The 16,585-nt window shown below is 51.5% G+C and overlaps 2 protein-coding genes across 2 annotated transcripts; one reads left to right on the forward strand and one right to left on the reverse strand.

Moving 5' to 3' along the window:
* Positions 1 to 1,142: 1,142 nt before the first annotated feature.
* Positions 1,143 to 4,030, reverse strand: LOC310890670 (olfactory receptor 14C36-like). The gene has a single exon (XM_083852981.1). The coding sequence runs from the start codon at positions 2,145 to 2,147 to the stop codon at positions 1,269 to 1,271; it is 879 nt and encodes a 292-aa protein (XP_083709107.1). The 5' UTR covers positions 2,148 to 4,030; the 3' UTR covers positions 1,143 to 1,268.
* A 4,056-nt stretch (positions 4,031 to 8,086) lies between these two features.
* Positions 8,087 to 16,318, forward strand: LOC310890676 (olfactory receptor 14C36-like). The gene has a single exon (XM_083852987.1). It carries the CDS (start codon positions 10,106 to 10,108, stop codon positions 11,039 to 11,041), a length of 936 nt encoding a protein of 311 aa, XP_083709113.1. The 5' UTR covers positions 8,087 to 10,105; the 3' UTR covers positions 11,042 to 16,318.
* The last annotated feature ends 267 nt before the right edge of the window (positions 16,319 to 16,585 follow it).

A 16,585-nucleotide genomic window follows, 5' to 3' on the forward strand; every position in this document is an offset into this window, starting at 1 on the left:
CATTGTGCCTCAGAATAATCAAGGAGACCTAATCCAGTTCATCTGTGAGATAAAGCAGAGTGAAGGACATTGAGTTGTGTCCTAACATGAAGAAGGATGTACATCACTGGTGAAGGAAGCGTCTTTTCGCGCCATCACCAATGCAAATTACACAAGAACTACATCAAATAAAGGTAACGTTTCCAACCCTGGCCCTGTCACACCATGGGGCAGCGGAGGGACCTTTTTCAGTTTCAGCCTCTTTTTCAGAGAGGCTTTGCCCTCTTCCTGTGCACCACGGCGCAGAGCCTGGCCCTGGACGCTGCGTGAGCGCCATGCAGGTCGTGGCAGGCTGCGGTGAGGGGACGAATGCCCTGGGCCCCCTTCCTGCTCTGCCCAGGCCAGCAAGGGCCCCGAGCGGCCTCATGTCCCCTGCCCCTGCAGCTCTGGGCTCCCTTCCCCAGCCCTGGCTCTGCAGCACCAAGCCCTGCTGGGAGCCCTCCCCTGCATGCTGCCACCGCTCCCTGACGCTGCTGGTGCCCTCTGCCGGGCACTGCCCAGCCCAGCCCAGCCCCTGCCCACCTCTCCCCACCCCCCTGCCCTTGCCTGGTCACCCAGTCTAGGTCCTTTCCTACTGTTCCCTGAAGGCCTCTGAGACCTTTGTGCTGTGGCCTCGCTGTGTGTCCTGGCATTGCAGAGCTCCCATCAGCCCGTGCATCCTTTGGCTTAGCTCTACTGTGAAGACCCACTCGCTGCCCACCCAACACAAGGCACACGGCATCCCAGGAGAACCCTTAGGGTATCCTGGTGGTTCCCGATACCTCCCTGATGCCGCCAGCCCTGTCACATTTCAATCCCAGGAAGCCGCTTCTTGACTGGTCAGGGCCTCCAGGGGCACTGGGAATCCACCAGTGACGACTCAGTCCAGCCCTTATTCCCTCACCCCCCACCCCGTGCCCTCATGCCCCTGTGTCCAGGTGGCACCCAAGCACAAGAGTGAGGCCTTGAGCCTGGCATTCCCTGAGCGCCTTCTGCACTCCGCTTTGGGAAGAAGAGCCCTGAGCACTGAGGAACTTCACTTTTAGTACCAAGATGCCACAACAGAGGACAGGTGTCATTTAGAAATAAACACATTCTCTAGGTCACACAGAGGGTTCGTCATCTGGAAAAGAGAAATGAAAACAAATATTTATCTGCAAACAGAATTTTAAAGAATACGTACCTAAAGGTCAAGAATTGCCTGAGATTAACTTGAATAAAACTAGAAAAGGGAGACAGCCAATTTATTGCTAAGTAAATATTACCACTAGAATCAGTTTCTTCACTGTGGCTTTCAGGTCCTGGTTCCTCATGCTGTAGATGAGGGGGTTCACTGCTGGAGGTACTACCACATATAAAACTGCCACCACCAGGTCCAGGGATGGGGAAGAGATGGAGGGGGGCTTCAGGTAGGCAAACATGGCAGTGCTGAGAAAGAGGGAGACCACAGCCAGGTGAGGGAGGCACATGGAAAAGGCTTTGTGCCGGCCCTGCTCAGAGGGCATCCTCAGCACGGCTGTGAGGATCTGCACATAGGACACAACAATGAAAACAAAACAGCCAAATGCTAAAGAAAAACTAAATACAAGTGCCCCAAATTCCCTGAGGTAGGTGTCTGAGCAGGAGAGCTTGAGGATCTGGGAAATTTCACAGAAGAACTGGTCCACAGCATTGCCTTGGCAGAGGGGCAGGGAAAAGGTAGTGGCCGTGTGCAGGACAGCATTGAGAAAGCCACTGCCCCAGGCAGCTGCTGCCATCTGGGCACAAGCTCTGCTGCCCACGAGGCTCCCGTAGTGCAGGGGCTTGCAGATGGCAACGTAGCGGTCGTAGGACATGACAGTAAGAGTATAATATTCTGCTGATATGAAGAAGAGAAAGAAAAAGACCTGAGCAGCACATCCTTGGTAGGAGATGGCCCTGGTGTCCCAGAGGGCATTGGCCTTGGCTTTGGACAGAGTGGTGGAGATGCAGCCCAGGTCGAGGAGGGCGAGGTTGAGGAGGAAGAAGTACATGGGGGTGTGGAGGTGGTGGTCACAGGCTACGGCGGTGAGGATGAGGCCGTTGCCCAGGACGGCAGCCAGGTAGATGCCCAGGAAGAGCCCGAAGTGCAGGAGCTGCAGCTCGCGCATGTCTGCGAATGCCAGCAGGAGGAACTCGCTCACAGAGCTGCTGTTGGGCAGTTGCTGGTTCTGGGCATGGGGTCCTGCCAAAGGAACTGCAATACAGCAATAACATACCACAGTGATCTGAGAAAACCATTCCCATTTCTCAGTTAACTCCCTCAAAGCACTTGCCCAATTGCACGCAGACAGTTGGCAGATCCCTTTCCTGCATTGGTTTCAGCTGCACTCTGCTGGCATTTCTTTGACTGCTGGACAATTCCGCTACGGAGGTTCTCCTGAGAAGACCTTGAAGACTGTTGAGGGCAGAAGAAGCCAGGCTCCAAGTGCCCATCTCCAGACCCCTCACCCTGTCCCTGTACTGCCCTTCCCCCAAGCACCCCGAGGGCTCACTCCAAGGGCAGGTGAGACCCGCATCCCCAGGCAGCCTGGGAACAAGAGCAGCAGCAGCACGGCCAGGTGGAGAAGCCAGGAGGAATGGCAGCGTGCTGCTGCCAGGGGAGGCAAGGCCAGGGAGGGACAGACGGACACTCAGCACACCCTCCTGTGCTGCAGCTCTGCCTGCAGAGGAGGCAGCTCCTGCTGGGGACAGCGGGGGCTTGAGGGCAGAGGCTGTGCTGGTGGCAGAGGAGAGCAGGGGGTGTCCCAGGGAAGGCGCCTGCCCTGCAGGGGTTGGCTGGGAGGTGCCTGAGCCCTCCCTCGCACAGCATTTCTGGCAGCAGCTCCCTCTCACCGCCTGCTCATGTCCCTGCTGCCTGCCCGTGTCCCTGCTGCGAGCCACTTCTGTGTCCCCACGTCTCCTCCCTGTCTACACTCACAGAATCCATCCCACAAGCTGTGTACTCAGATTCACTCAGATTCCCCTCCACTGCAGGAATCTGAAAGCAGAGAATCCAAAAAAGCCTTTCCCTTCAGATAAACCAAGCCTCTGTCTTCCCTTCGAAATTTCCTCTTATAAATGCCATTCTCTACAGCTTCTTCTACACTTTGCTGGAGAAACAGAGAGACAACTATCCCGACAGATGGCATCAGGAATCAGATGTGCCAGCTGTAGAAGACCCTTCTGGCAACTGTAGCCGCATGGCCCTGCTGCCAGAGACTTACCTTGTCAAGGGCTGTGCAGATTCCTCCTGCAGGCAGCTCTCAGCATCCTCCCACTGCCAACTGCCTCCAAGCCCTCTCTCCTTCTCTCCTCTCCCCGTGCCACCTGCGGTCAGAGCCCCCAGCCCTGGTGTGCTGTGCAGAGGAGCTGCTCCTGGGCAGAGCTGTCTCTCTGCACCAGGGCCCTCTTGCCACGCGCTCTCTCTGTCCCAGGAGCCCGGCCCAGCTCAGCACCAGACGCCCAGCCCAAGGCATTGGAATCACCCCTCGGGGGGCTTTGGTGACGAGCCCATGAACCTCAGGCACTGAGAGACAATTGAAGACATCTCTCAAGACGTCCAAGTCAGAGGCAAGTTTCCTGCAGTGTCACCCTGAGGGCCAGCACTGACACAGCCTCCCTTGGAGCTCGTTAGAGCAGAACATTGGAGGCAGGGAGGACAGGGAGCCAAAGGCACTGTGAAGGTGACCCTGATGTCACTTTTCCAAACTGGATGTGTTTCACCAAGCACAAGGGCCAGGCCTTGACCCCCAGCCACTGGGAAGGGAGATCCTTTCCCTTCACACACTGCTCAGGGCTCTTCGTGGGGCAGGAGGAGATGGGGATGTGCATGGGCAAGTGCAGGAGAATGGTACGAGCCCTGCCTGGTTCACGGGTGGGGCGAGGAGACAATGTGGCCCTGGTGCTTTACCGAGAAGCTGTCTCCTCGTAGGCCTCAGTGGCAGAGACAACAGCCAGAGCCATGGACACAAAGACCTGGGTCCTGTTGGGACTTTCAGCCTTCCTACATCCCTTGCTCCTCTCCACACCAGGCTGTCCTAGGGACTCCCACACCTGTACGTCTTTCTCTGCTGGCTCTAGTCCCTTGTCCGTGTGGTGTCTCACCAGATCTGAGCTGAGTCTGATACCTCAGATCTTCTTGGTGGCCATGCTCCTCGTAAGGCAGCCCTGGTGGAACTTGGCCTGGTTCCTGCTGAGCAGCACCACTGATCGTATGGCATCCCTCGTGGTGCCCTGCTTCTCCTGGGCCAGCACTGACATAGCCTTTGTTGGAGCTCGTTGGAGCAGAACACTGGAGGCAGTGAGGACAAGGAGACAAAGGAAATGTGAATGTGACAGTGATGTGTAGGGAAACCGGATGTGTTTCACCAAGCAGAAGGGCCCAGAGAAGGAAAACCAGGTAAGGGGCAGTGGTGACAGCACCCGAGAAGCGCAGCAGTGATGGAACCAGAGCTGGCCTCAGCATACAACAATGCAACACCACACACCGCCTCTTTTGTTGTGAAGGACTGTGATGACAGATGGAGCCCAAATTCATGGACTGACTGAACTCAACAGACATTTTAGAGGGATGGTTTTTCCACTATTTGAGCAGAGCCATCAGTGAGCAGGATATTGTCCTTCTCATCTTCTGGGAGGGTGAGACAGAGAGGCCTCTTCAACATTAGTCACCTCCTCTTCTGGCGACATTTCCAAGTCCCTGTCCTCTGGACAGTCCATGATCACTTCCAAGACTCCAAGACTGGGGTTTCCTGTCGGAGCCTGCTGTGTAATCAGTGCAACCCGCTCACTCCGTGGAGCATAAGGTGCATGATGTGTAGAAGGGGCCCTCCCTTGGAACTTCCAACCCAGCGCCAGCCGTCAGGGTGCCAAGAGGAGCTGTGCTTCAGTATGAACCAATTCCAAAGCAGACCCAACCCCTTCATATGTTGCCAACATCACTTTTCAGGCAAAGTATAGTGGGCCTTGCATCCTCACTGTCCCTGACTCCACAACCCTAGGGGTCAACCTCGCATCTCCCCTGGTACTTTGTGCCAGAGGCTCCAGGCAGGGCGATTCTCCTGAGGTGCCGTGTAGAGCACAAGTTTTACATCCTGTCCTGCTCCGACTGGCCCCAGAGCTACGGCAGGAACTAACTTCCTTTGAATTTGTTCAAAGGATTGTCATTGTTCTGGGCCTGTAGTGGGTTTACGTGGCAAGGTTTTGGTAGCGGGGGAGCCATAGGGGTGGCTTCTGCGAGAAGAATCCAGAAGCTGCCCCATGTCAGATAAGGGCCCCGACACTGGCCAGACCTGAGCCAATAAGTGATGTTGTTTGCGCCTCTGTGAGAGCATATTTAAAAAAGGGGCAAAACTGCTGTGGAATAGCATCTGGGAGAGAGAGAGGAGTGAGAAACAGCCTTGCAGACACCAAGGCCAGTGAAGAAGGAGGGGGAGAGGTGCTCCAGGAGCCGGAGCAGAAGTTCCCTGTGGCCTGTGGTGAGGTCCATGATGAAGCAGGCCGACAGCCTATGGTGTACCACAGTGGAGCAGGTATGCTGTGCACCGGTGCCCACTAGAGCCTTATATCTTCTGTTGGTCTCATGTGCCAGGCCATGGAATCCTCAAAGTCCAATAAGCCCAATTGTCCCTACCCTCCCTGTGGCTGGAGGCCAGGTGCCTCTAGTCCTGCTCATAGTATTCATTCATCAGGTTAGATGAGGCCCTGAGCAACCGGATCCAGTGGGTGGTGACCCTGCCTATGACAGGGGGTTTGAAATTAGAAGATCTTTGAGGTCCCTTCCAACACAAACCATTCTATGATTTTATGACTACTCTGTCTGGAGGACTGCCTGATAGAAACTGGAGCAGCAATTTTCTCAGAAGAACCCCTTTTTGTGATTGCATTTCCTTGCAATTCATGGATCCGTGCCTCTAGGATGGAGGTAGATTTTCCATCCCATTTTCTCATGTCCTCCCCATGGCAGAACCACATGTTGGCACATGGTGTGTACCCACTCATTTCTCTTTCTTGAGCAACGTTCTTTTACGTACACCTGGCAGCTTACATATTGGTTTCTACAGGTAGGGAGAAAGATGCATTCTCTTGTTCTTCCTGGACCTCTTGAGAAAGTTTATCCACAGCTAAAATGCAGGCCCATGAGGAAGAAGAGAGACTTCCTTCATACTGCCAGTGTTGGCTAGCTGATTCATCCACTCTGGGTTTCTCTTGGCCTTTCCAGGTCATTTCTGCCAATGAGATGGCATATGATGATCCATGGTGCATGGATGCACATGGTGCACCACTCTATACAAACTTCCACCACATAGATCATGTACACTTTACTTCATCAGGATCTTTGGATAATTGTTCATTGGCTAGGTTTTTATATATCACCTCCAGCATGACTAATTCCATCGGGCACCAGATACCCAACTCCACTGTCGTCCACTTGCCTGGTTGACATACAAGATCTTCCTTCAGGGGATACCTTTCCTTCACACCTGACAGGAGTATGTTCCTTCTGCCCATTTTCCAATTGTTTGTCAGTCACCCCTTCCCTAGAGGGGGATCCCAGCTGCTTTGCATCCCTGCCCTCTAATTCCAGGCTATTGGCCCCTTTCTCCCAGCAGCCAGGTGGCAATGTGCTCACTTAGATGGTGGCTGAAATCTTTCCACAAATCTCCTAGCTCACCCTGGAATAGAGATGCTGTGGTTACTGATGTTGTTATGATCTCTTCCTCTTTGCCCTCCTGCTTCCACGATGGCCCAACTTTACCGTAACATTCCACGTCTTCTTCCTCCTTTCTTGTCTGGGTAGGAGTTTCTTTCCTTTTTAAAAACCCTGACTTTCACATACATTGTTTTCTCTTGCATATAGGAGTAACCAATAGTGACACAGGTTGGTTCTCTGGCCCAGCCCTGAAGCCCATCACAGCCGTTGGAGTGGCTGCCGGGCCTATTGCAGGAGTTGCTGGGGCTGCAGGGCCCATCACAGGACTTGTTCAGGCTGCATGGCCTGTTGCAGGGGTTTGGAGTGGTTGCACGGCCCATTGTAGGAGTTGCTGTGGCTGCAAGGCCATTAAGAGGAGTTGCAGCGGCTGTGGGGCCTGTCACAAGGGTTGGAGTGGCGCTGACTGCAGCTCAGTAAGCACAGGCCAAGTTGCACATTGCAGTGATTTGTGTCTCTTTGGAATTGCCAGGCTGATGACAAACCTCTTTCAAGCATTTCACCATTTTTTCTAGAATTCTGCACTTGTTCAGGAGTGAAGTTCCAAAGCACTGGAGGTGCCCACTGATCAAGGTGCCTGCTCGTATCCTCCCACAATCCCTGCAACCCTTAACTCTCCTGCCATGGGGCAGATCTCTGGAGGGCATTATTAATAAGTTGGTTAATGTTAAACAAATCCTGAAACACATTCAGGAGGCATCACAATAGGAACATGCTGGTTTGACCATCCCAAGGATATTCAAAGCTTTGAAGAGCTAGTGTAATTATCCTGGAGGAGAAGGAGGAGGTGAAGTAGAACGGGAGAGTGAAGAAGTGGGCAAAAGTGTCCCCCCATTGCCCTCTCGGTGTCCTTATCTACCAGCTCTGGGGGCTGAGTACCAGGGGAACAAATGGTCCAGCTGGTAAAGACTGAGGCAAAGAAGTCATTAAGTAACTCAGCCTTTTCCTCATCACTTCTCAGTAGGCTTCCTCCCACATCCAATAAAGGTCGAAGACACTTCTTAATCTTCCTTTTAAATTTTTTATTTATTAATAAAAACTTTTTTACTGTCTTAGAAACTAATAGCCAGACTGAGCTAGAGTAGAGCTTTAGCCCTTCTAACTTTGCCTTGCACAGCCTCACAACATTTAGGACACCGCTCCAGGCAAAATGAGAGCATGTCTGAGAAGGAAGCACAGAAGAGGTGGAACCTGGCAGCCTTCTGTCCCCTGCCCTTCTGTGACTCTGTGCTGCAGTTCCATTCAGGTGGTTACTCCTGTATTATCCAAACTTCCCTGCAGCTCCTGATGCCGCTGTCTTGTCAAATATAGCACAATGACGGTGAGTCATCTGCACACAGACATTAACAGCTGACAGAATGGAGCATCTGCCTAGGGGCAAATTGAGAAACTGCATGAATTTGCCTAGAGAAACCTCTTGAGAGTCGCAGGAAGAATGAGGTTGTGCAATGGAGGAAGAGGAACCCCACACATCAGGGCAGACTGGGACCCTGCTGAGTGAGCAGTGCCCAGGAGGAGGAGGGCCTGGGCACCATGAGGGATGCCATACGAGCAGTGGTGCTGCTCCCCAGGAACCAGGCCAGCTTCCTACACAGCTGCCTTACGAGGAGCATGGCCACCAAGACAGACTGTTGTGGAGAGCAGCAAGGGCTGTGACAAGGCTGAGAGTCCCAACAGGACCCAGGGCTTTGTGTCCATGGCTCTGGCTGTTGTCTCTGCCACTGAGGCCTACGAGGAGACAGCTTCTCGGTAAAGCACCAGGGCCTCATTGCCTCCTCGCCCCCACCCATGAACCAGGCAGGGCTCGTACCATTCTCCTGCACTTGGCCATGCACATCCCCATCTCCTCCTGCCCCAGGAAGAGCCCTGAGCAAGCTGTGACATGAACAGATCTCCCTTCCAGGGTGCCAGGGATCAAGGCCTGACCCTTGTGCTTGGTGACACACATCCAGTTTCCTACACATATGGTTCACCTTCACATTGCCTTTGTCTGCTTGTCCTCACTGCCTCCAATGCTGTGCTCTAACGAGCTCCAAGGGAGGCTGTGTCAGTGCTGGCCCTCAGGGGGACACTGCAGGAAACTTGCCTCTGACTTGGACGTCTTGAGAGATGTCTTCAATTGTCTCTCAGTGCCTGAGCTTCGTGGGCTCTTCACCAAAGCCCCCCGAGGGGGGATTCCAATGCCTTGGGCTGGGCGTCTGGTGCTGAGCTGGGTCCGGGCTCGTGGGCCCAAGGGGAGCTCGTGGCAAGAGGGCCCTGGTGCAGAGAGACAGCTCTGCCCAGGAGCAGCTCCTGTGCACAGTGCAGCAGGGCTGGGGGCTCTGACCGCAGGTGGCACGGGCAGAGGAGAGAAGGAGAGAGGGCTTGGAGGCAGTTGGCAGTGGGAGGATGCTGAGAGCTGCCTGCAGGAGAAATCTGCACAGCCCTTGACAAGGTACGTCTCTGGCTGCAGGGCCATGCAGCTGCACGTCCTGGAAGGGTCTCCTGCTGGGTCTTGTTTCTGGGAGGGCAGTGGGCAGTGCAGTAGGCTTTGGGAGTCCTGCTGGATGGCACTGCGAGGTGAGGAAGTCTGGCAGAAGCCCCTTGGAGTGCCCTAAGCCAGGTGCCCCTGGTCAGACAACAGCGGGGTGGCCCAGCCTCCTTCAGGCACTGCAGGGGATGCAGATGGGATACTGGGATACCTCAGCTTGCGGATATTCATGTCTGTCTGTGGGGTGTTCTTCTGGTCTGGAGGCTGGTCTCCAGCAGGATGCAGCTCTCTCGTGGCATCCTTGTGTTATCCAGGTGCCCCAAGGAGAAGACACCTCCATGCTTAGGCCATGTCTGTGGTGCTGGACGGCTGTCAGCTGGCAGCTGGAAGGAGGCGTTTGCACCCCTGGTTAAGAGGGAGGAGCTGAGATCCTGCTGAGACCCCCAGAAATAAGGTGAGAATTCTGTCCAGATGCACTGGGACTGGGGCTTCTCTGCTTTAAGCAGTCTCCACTTACTGGGAAACACAAGAGTGTGATTGTTGTCCTGAGCATAAGAATATTTGCCTTGCTCTACACTGCGGTTGGATGTGTTCTCTGCAACAACACTGCAAAGTTTATGGATTTCATAAGTGGACTGAACTCGAGTTTCCCCCGTGTTCCTGCTTCCAGCCAGCTTCACAGCAGGAAGGACTCCTCTGGAGCCCACAGCAGTCCCTGCTCCCAGTGCCACTCTCAGAGAGCATCAGCTGGGACTCAAGTCATGGAGCTGCAGAAAGGTTCTCCTGCAAAGAGAGAGGCTTGGGATGAGAGTGCTCTAACACCTGCAACAGCTTTTCCTCAGAGAAGTCTGTTCTAAGCTTTTTCTGCCTTCTCCTTTTCAACAGACAGCTGTGCCCAATGTCAGAAAATGGCCAACAGCAGCTCTGTGAGCGAGTTCCTCCTGCTGGCATTCGCAGACACGCGGGAGCTGCAGCTCCTGCACTTCGGGCTCTTCCTGGGCATCTACCTGGCTGCCCTCCTGGGCAACGGCCTCATCCTCACCGCCGTAGCCTGCGACCACCGCCTCCACACCCCCATGTACTTCTTCCTCCTCAACCTCGCCCTCCTCGACTTGGGCTGCATCTCCACCACTCTCCCCAAAGCCATGGCCAATGCCCTCTGGGACACCAGGGCCATCTCCTATCAAGGATGTGCTGCACAGGTCTTTCTATTTGTCTTCTTGATTACAGCAGAATTTTATGTTCTCACCATCATGTCCTATGACCGCTACGTTGCCATCTGCAAGCCCCTGCACTACGGGAGCCTCGTGGGCAGCAGAGCTTGTGCCCAGATGGCAGCAGCTGCCTGGGGCAGTGGCTTTCTCAATGCTGTCCTGCACACGGCCACTACCTTTTCCCTGCCCCTCTGCCAAGGCAATTCTGTGGAACAGTTCTTCTGTGAAGTCCCCCAGATCCTCAAGCTCTCCTGCTCAGACTCAGACTACTTTAGGGAAGTTAGGTTCATTGCATTTAGCTTCTGTTTAGGTGTTGTTTGCTTTGTCTTCATAGTGGTGTCCTATGTGCAGATCTTCAGGGCCGTGCTGAGGATGCCCTCTGAGCAGGGCCGGCACAAAGCCTTTTCCACGTGCCTCCCCCACCTGGCCATGGTCTCCCTGTCTATCAGCACTGCCACATTTGCCCACCTGAAGCCCCCCTCCCTCTACTCCGCACACCTGGACCTGGTGGTGTCAGTTCTGTACTCAGTGGTACCTCCAGCAGTGAACCCCCTCATCTACAGCATAAGGAACCAGGAGCTCAAGCACGCACTGAAGAAGCTATTTCAGTTGTCTTCCAGAAGCAGTTAGCTGCATCTGTGCTGTTGCAATGGGAATAAGTCACAAAAAAATAATCACAGAATCATAGAATATCCCGAGTTGGAAGGGACCCATAAGGATCATCAAGTCCAGCTCCTGGCACCACACAGGTCTACTCAAAAATTCAGACCATGGGACTAAGTGCACAGTCGAAATGCTTCTTAAACTCTGAGAGGCTTGGTGCAGTAACTAGTTCCCTGGGGAGCCTGATCCAGTGGGCGACCATCCTCTCGGTGAAGAACCTCTTCCTGATGTGTAGCCTAAACCTCCCCTGACTCAGCTTGACACGATTCCCATGGGTCTTATCACTGGTGACTAAAGAGAATAGATTGGCGCCTGCTCCTCCACACCCCCCCGTGAGGAAGCTGTAGACTGCAATGAGGTCTCCCCTCAGCCTCCTCTTCTCCAGGCTGACAAGGCCAAGTGACCTCAGCCGCTCCTCATACGTCTTCCCCTCTAGGCCCTTCACCATCTTTGGAGCCCAGTATCTTACTGACTTGAAGAAAGAGGCTTTAATCTCTCTTGGTTTGTTTCCTAACGAAGGAGCACGAAAGAGATGCGTGTCCTTGTCTCTGAAGAGGAGGTGAATGAACAGGTACGGCAAGGGACACAATAATCAGTTGCGCCAGACTATGGTTGTATCTGAGCTTGGAGACTGCAACCCTCTTCAGACTTCCAGATCTAGAGGAACACTTTGGCTGCAGCCTAAAAGCCACATGTACATAAGCTCCCCCAGTCCAGCCAATCTTCTTCCCATAACCTGCCAGGAAACAGCAATGTAGGCATGTAACTAAATTAAAGCCCAAACCTTCAGCCCAGCCCTTGACCTGAATAGTGAGTGAGGATCCGGATCCTGGCATTTATACGTGAGATTTTATACGCAGCCAAAGTAAATACTGTAGTCACAGGTCATGGGGCTGGATTTTGAAAAGCCCTACAGAAAGAAGAGATCTCAGAAAAGCAAATTTAAATAACATTAATGTCAAGAAAAGTAATTCTGATTGCTATATTCTTTATCTGCCATGACTAGACAGAAGAAAATCTATGATAGCCATTTTCCCTTCAAGGTCATTTTCTTTTGCCTTTTATTTCTTCTATTTATTTATAAATTGATTGATTGATTGATTGATTTTAACAGGCTCTGTACTAATTTTCCTCACAGAATGACTAAGAGAAATGTGACCCTTGTGCACCATTTGTAGTTAATTCATTAGGTCAACTCTAACCACTAAGCCCCTTCTCAGGCTATTTCTATTAGTGATAAGGAGCGATTGACCTTCAAAGACTGAAGCCAGGTAGATGAGCCTATTCCACAAGGTCTCTTGGCTCCACCCTTGTTAAGTGAAATCTGCCAGGTGTGGATCATTTGACCTTTGCTCTATAGGAAGCATGAGGAGTGGTGGGGAATTGTCTCCCCAGGGGAGTTGGAGGCTTGTGTTATTTAGGGTGTGTTTCCAGTGTGGTGCAATGGACTCAGTGTTCCCCATAGGCTGCTTTTCCTTCATGTTTTCTACCATCTCTGTGAAATAGTTTTAGTGACTCTAGGAGCTAGCTACGTTGGTGGTGCCTTCTCAGTGTAGTAAAACCCTGGTGGTACGACTTCACTGTGAAGTAGTTGGGAAGTGACTCAAGCTCAGAAGCTGGCAGGTAAGTGTTCCTGGGTTCTACAGTTGTTTGATGTTGAGGAGTTTGAGTACTTCCTTCACCTTGTCTGTTTTCAGTGAAATTACTTACATGGGTTCTGAGCTCCCTTTCCAGCCCTTAAAAATAAAATAAAATAATAATAAAAAAGACAAACTCAGAAGCTCAAGTGCTTACAGGTAAGCCTGACTTTGAAGAATGCTTTTAAGTATTTGTTAAGATGGAACAACAGCCTGTGTGAAAAAGGTGCCTTAATGTGAACTCAGATGATGTCTTGTGGGAAGTAGAAACAGATTTGGATAGATACTGGTGGCATTAGTGTTACTTTCACTAAGTGGAAATTGTGAGAATGTTCTGTTCCTACAGAAAATAATGTTCTCACTATAGGCAAGTCAAAAGCAGTGGGAAGGAAGCCTATCCTCTTCCCTACAGGCCTGCGTCTCGGCTGTGGAGAAACTTTTGGAAGAGGTCCACCAACTTAAAGAGAACTGATCTTCCTCCCCACCTGTACAAACCAGTGTCTCAGCTCTCGGGGTTAAGCGTTCTTCTGTGCTAAGAAGATGACACTGTGTAGAGGCTACCCGAGAAACTCCCCTGAAGAACACTACTGCTGCCAAGAAGAACCTGCACCTTGTAGTTTGCCGCAACCGAACTGACAAGCGAGGCAGAGAGTGAAACAGTGGGGAACTGCGTGGCCGGGTAAAGAACTCCGGAAAATGAGCCCTATCCACTTTTTGCGATACATAGTGTACATAATAATAGGTGCAATTGTTTTCACTGTTCCTGGGTCTGCGCACCCTCATAGACTTTTACTTGGAGCCTAATTAGATGGGAAGATTACCATGTTGTGCAGCAAATAGCCATCGCTGGGGGCCCTAGCTTTAGGGTCTTACTGTGTGACCTTGTGACATGGGGCAAAAACATAGCAAACGTGTTCTGGTCAATTGAGCTTCTATATGTGCCCAAGTTCTAACCTGGGAAGACCGTATTGTAATTATCCACATGAATACTTTTGTGCTTATTGGGATTGTGAGACTATCGCCACAGACTGGAATCCCGGAGCTGGAGCAGACAGATATTTGAAGGTGGGATACGGGCCACCAGGATGTAACCATAAGGGTGAACTACAGCATTACACCACCCTCTCTGGTGGGGGTCCACAGTACTCCAGGTCAGATTGCAAATTCATATACATCAATGTAACCCAACCGGGGGATCAAAGATGGACCCTAGGACAACATTGGGGAATCAGGTTTCATGAATCTGGAGCTGATAGGGGAGGGATAATATATAAGAACCCCCAGTGGGTGGGACCAAACCAAGAATTGTCAGGGAGTGTTTTAAGAATTCAACCTACACAAGCTTTTGGAATACAAACTTCTAATAGCCCAAAAACACTAAAGGTCATTAATAAATCAGTGGGTCAAAAATATGAAATTAAAAGTGAAGGGATGACTGAGAATAACATGTGGAGAATCATGGATGCTACTTATTACTTATTGAATCAAACAAATCCAAACATACCTAGACCTTGCTGGTTATGTCTTGATATAAGGCCTCCATATTATGACGCTATTGGAAATCTGGGAGAGGTCACCCGTTCACGTAACCCCAACCCTCCACAATGCAATTGGGAAAGGGATGTAGGAATAACATTGATGGAAGTAACTGGGAATGGCAGGTGTGTAGGTACAATCCCTAGTGAGAAGCTCTATATATGCAGTATTACGGAGAAGGTTACGCCAGGAAGTAGAGAAAGGTGGTTAATACCCGCAAACAATGCTAGATGGGTCTGCTCATCGATAGGTGTTACCCCTTGTTTATCACTTGAACTCTTTAATGTATCTCAAGATTTTTGTATACAGGTGATAATTATACCAAGAATTCTATACCATTCTGAAGAGTACGTATATACACGGCACACAGTAGCAGAGAAACATTTAACAAAAAGAGAACCAATCACGGCTATAACATTGGCAATGTTGATAATTCTGGGAGGCACCGGGGTGGGCACTGGAGTTGCCTCTCTGGTCAGACAGAGTCAGGAGTTTACCTCCCTACGTGTGGCTGTAGATGAGGACTTAACTCGAATTGAACAGTCAATCACTGCCCTGGAAAAATCGGTATGGTCACTATCAGAAGTTGTTTTGCAAAATCGTAGAGGATTAGATCTGATGTTTTTACAACACGGTGGATTATGTGCCACATTGAAAGAAGAATGCTGTGTATATGCAGACCACACTGGAGTAGTGAGGGATACAATGAGGAAGCTCAGAGAAGGATTAGAAAAAAGAAAGCAAGAAAATGAGGCTAAGCAGAATTGGTACGAATCTTGGTTTAATTATTCACCCTGGCTTACAACTTTACTGTCGACAATAGCGGGACCTTTGTTGTTACTAATATTGAGTCTAACTTTTGGACCATGTATTCTTAATCGAGTAATTGTGATTGTAAAAAAAACCGTTTGGAGGCAGCACATTTGATGCATATCAGTGCCAAATACGAACCCATAACCACGAGTGAGGATGCTGAACCTCTAACGCTCAGCAGACAGGCATACCAGGAATTAATGAACAAAATAACTAACTAAAAGAAAAAGGAGGGATTGTGGTGTATGAAGCATGTTTGTTCATTATTTCCCATGGCTATATTAAGAAAGAACAAAGGGAGTCGCCAGGTGGCTGTAAGGACCTGGAGGCTCCCTGCCTGTTGCTGTCTCAGGCGGATAGTTGAGAGAACTTTGTGTAAATACTATAACTGCAAAATTTGATAACCCACTGTCCTATCTGAAGACAAAACAGCATGACCGGTTAAGGAGGCAAAAACATCACATACCAAGCGGAGGAAGACTACGGCCTTTATCTGTGCGACCACCAGAGGGACCGGAGACGACCCCCTAGCAACAGTCGGCGCAGCCGCAGTAGCAGGAAGGGGGCTACGTAACCCCGGAAGAACTCGATGATAAAAGGGGACTGTGACGGGGGGGGGGGGGGGGGCGCGCGCCGTTTGGAAGAGCACGGACTCCCCGGCCGCCAAGCGCTGTTTTGCTTGCTGATCGCTTACTCAATAAACTAATTCTTTCTGGCTAAAAGAGTAATTTATAACACTAGCAGCACGGTAGCAAGGGGGGTTGCTCAGGGCAAATGCAGTCTTGGAATCATCTGCATGGGACCGCGCCCCCTGCAGTGGGGCTGATGGCAGATTCCAGCCTGGAGAGGAATCTGGAGCTGGCATCAGATGTCAGGGGATCTGCAGGGACAATGTGCTCAGTGGGTAGTGATTAGGACCTCTTAAAATGAGTGACCATCCAAGGAAGAGTCTTTTAGGGGGAAAAGCGAATCTGAGGTGTCCAGGGGCTAAGGAGGGCTCTGCAACACCAGGGGAGGCCGTGAAGAGCCAGCAGGTGAAGGCCCATAAGACTGCATAATAATTGGCGAGGCCTTATTTAAAGCCTTGATGAAGATGCAATATTTCATCAGCTCTGCAGCCTGCCCCCGAGAAATTTCTACCCTCTCTTGGAAAGATGACCCCATTATTTATTGCTGAGCACCACGTTACTGAGTTCCACCTGGAAGGCAGGGCTAGGCAGTGGGGATGGCAGGAGGAAGACTTGTGTGAAGACTATGAGAAACATGGAAATTCAGGGCTTTAGCAGATCCTTAAAGTCCTGCCTGGGTCCCCTAAATGGAAAGCAATGTATGTCTGTGGGTGGAGGAGGAGGAGGCGAGTCCCAGGACAGGGGCAGGGCTGAAGGGCCCTGTGCGAAGCTGGGCTGATGGAGAAGTGTCCACCTTGCGTGTGTGCCTCAGCCTGGGAGAAGGGGCCTGCCCGCGGTGCGGGATGGCTGGGCTGTGCTCAGCCATGCCCCAGGAGCTGACCTTGCTCTCTTCCTCC

This window comes from Anser anser (assembly GCF_964211835.1).
Source record: "Anser anser genome assembly, contig: HAP1_SCAFFOLD_32, whole genome shotgun sequence".
NCBI classification, from domain to species: domain Eukaryota; kingdom Metazoa; phylum Chordata; class Aves; order Anseriformes; family Anatidae; genus Anser; species Anser anser.

Coding starts and splice junctions, on each gene's coding strand:
- LOC310890670 (XM_083852981.1), bottom strand. CDS start 2,147: ATGCGCGAGCTGCAGCTCCTGCACTTCGGGCTCTTCCTGGGCATCTAC.
- LOC310890676 (XM_083852987.1), top strand. CDS start 10,106: ATGGCCAACAGCAGCTCTGTGAGCGAGTTCCTCCTGCTGGCATTCGCA.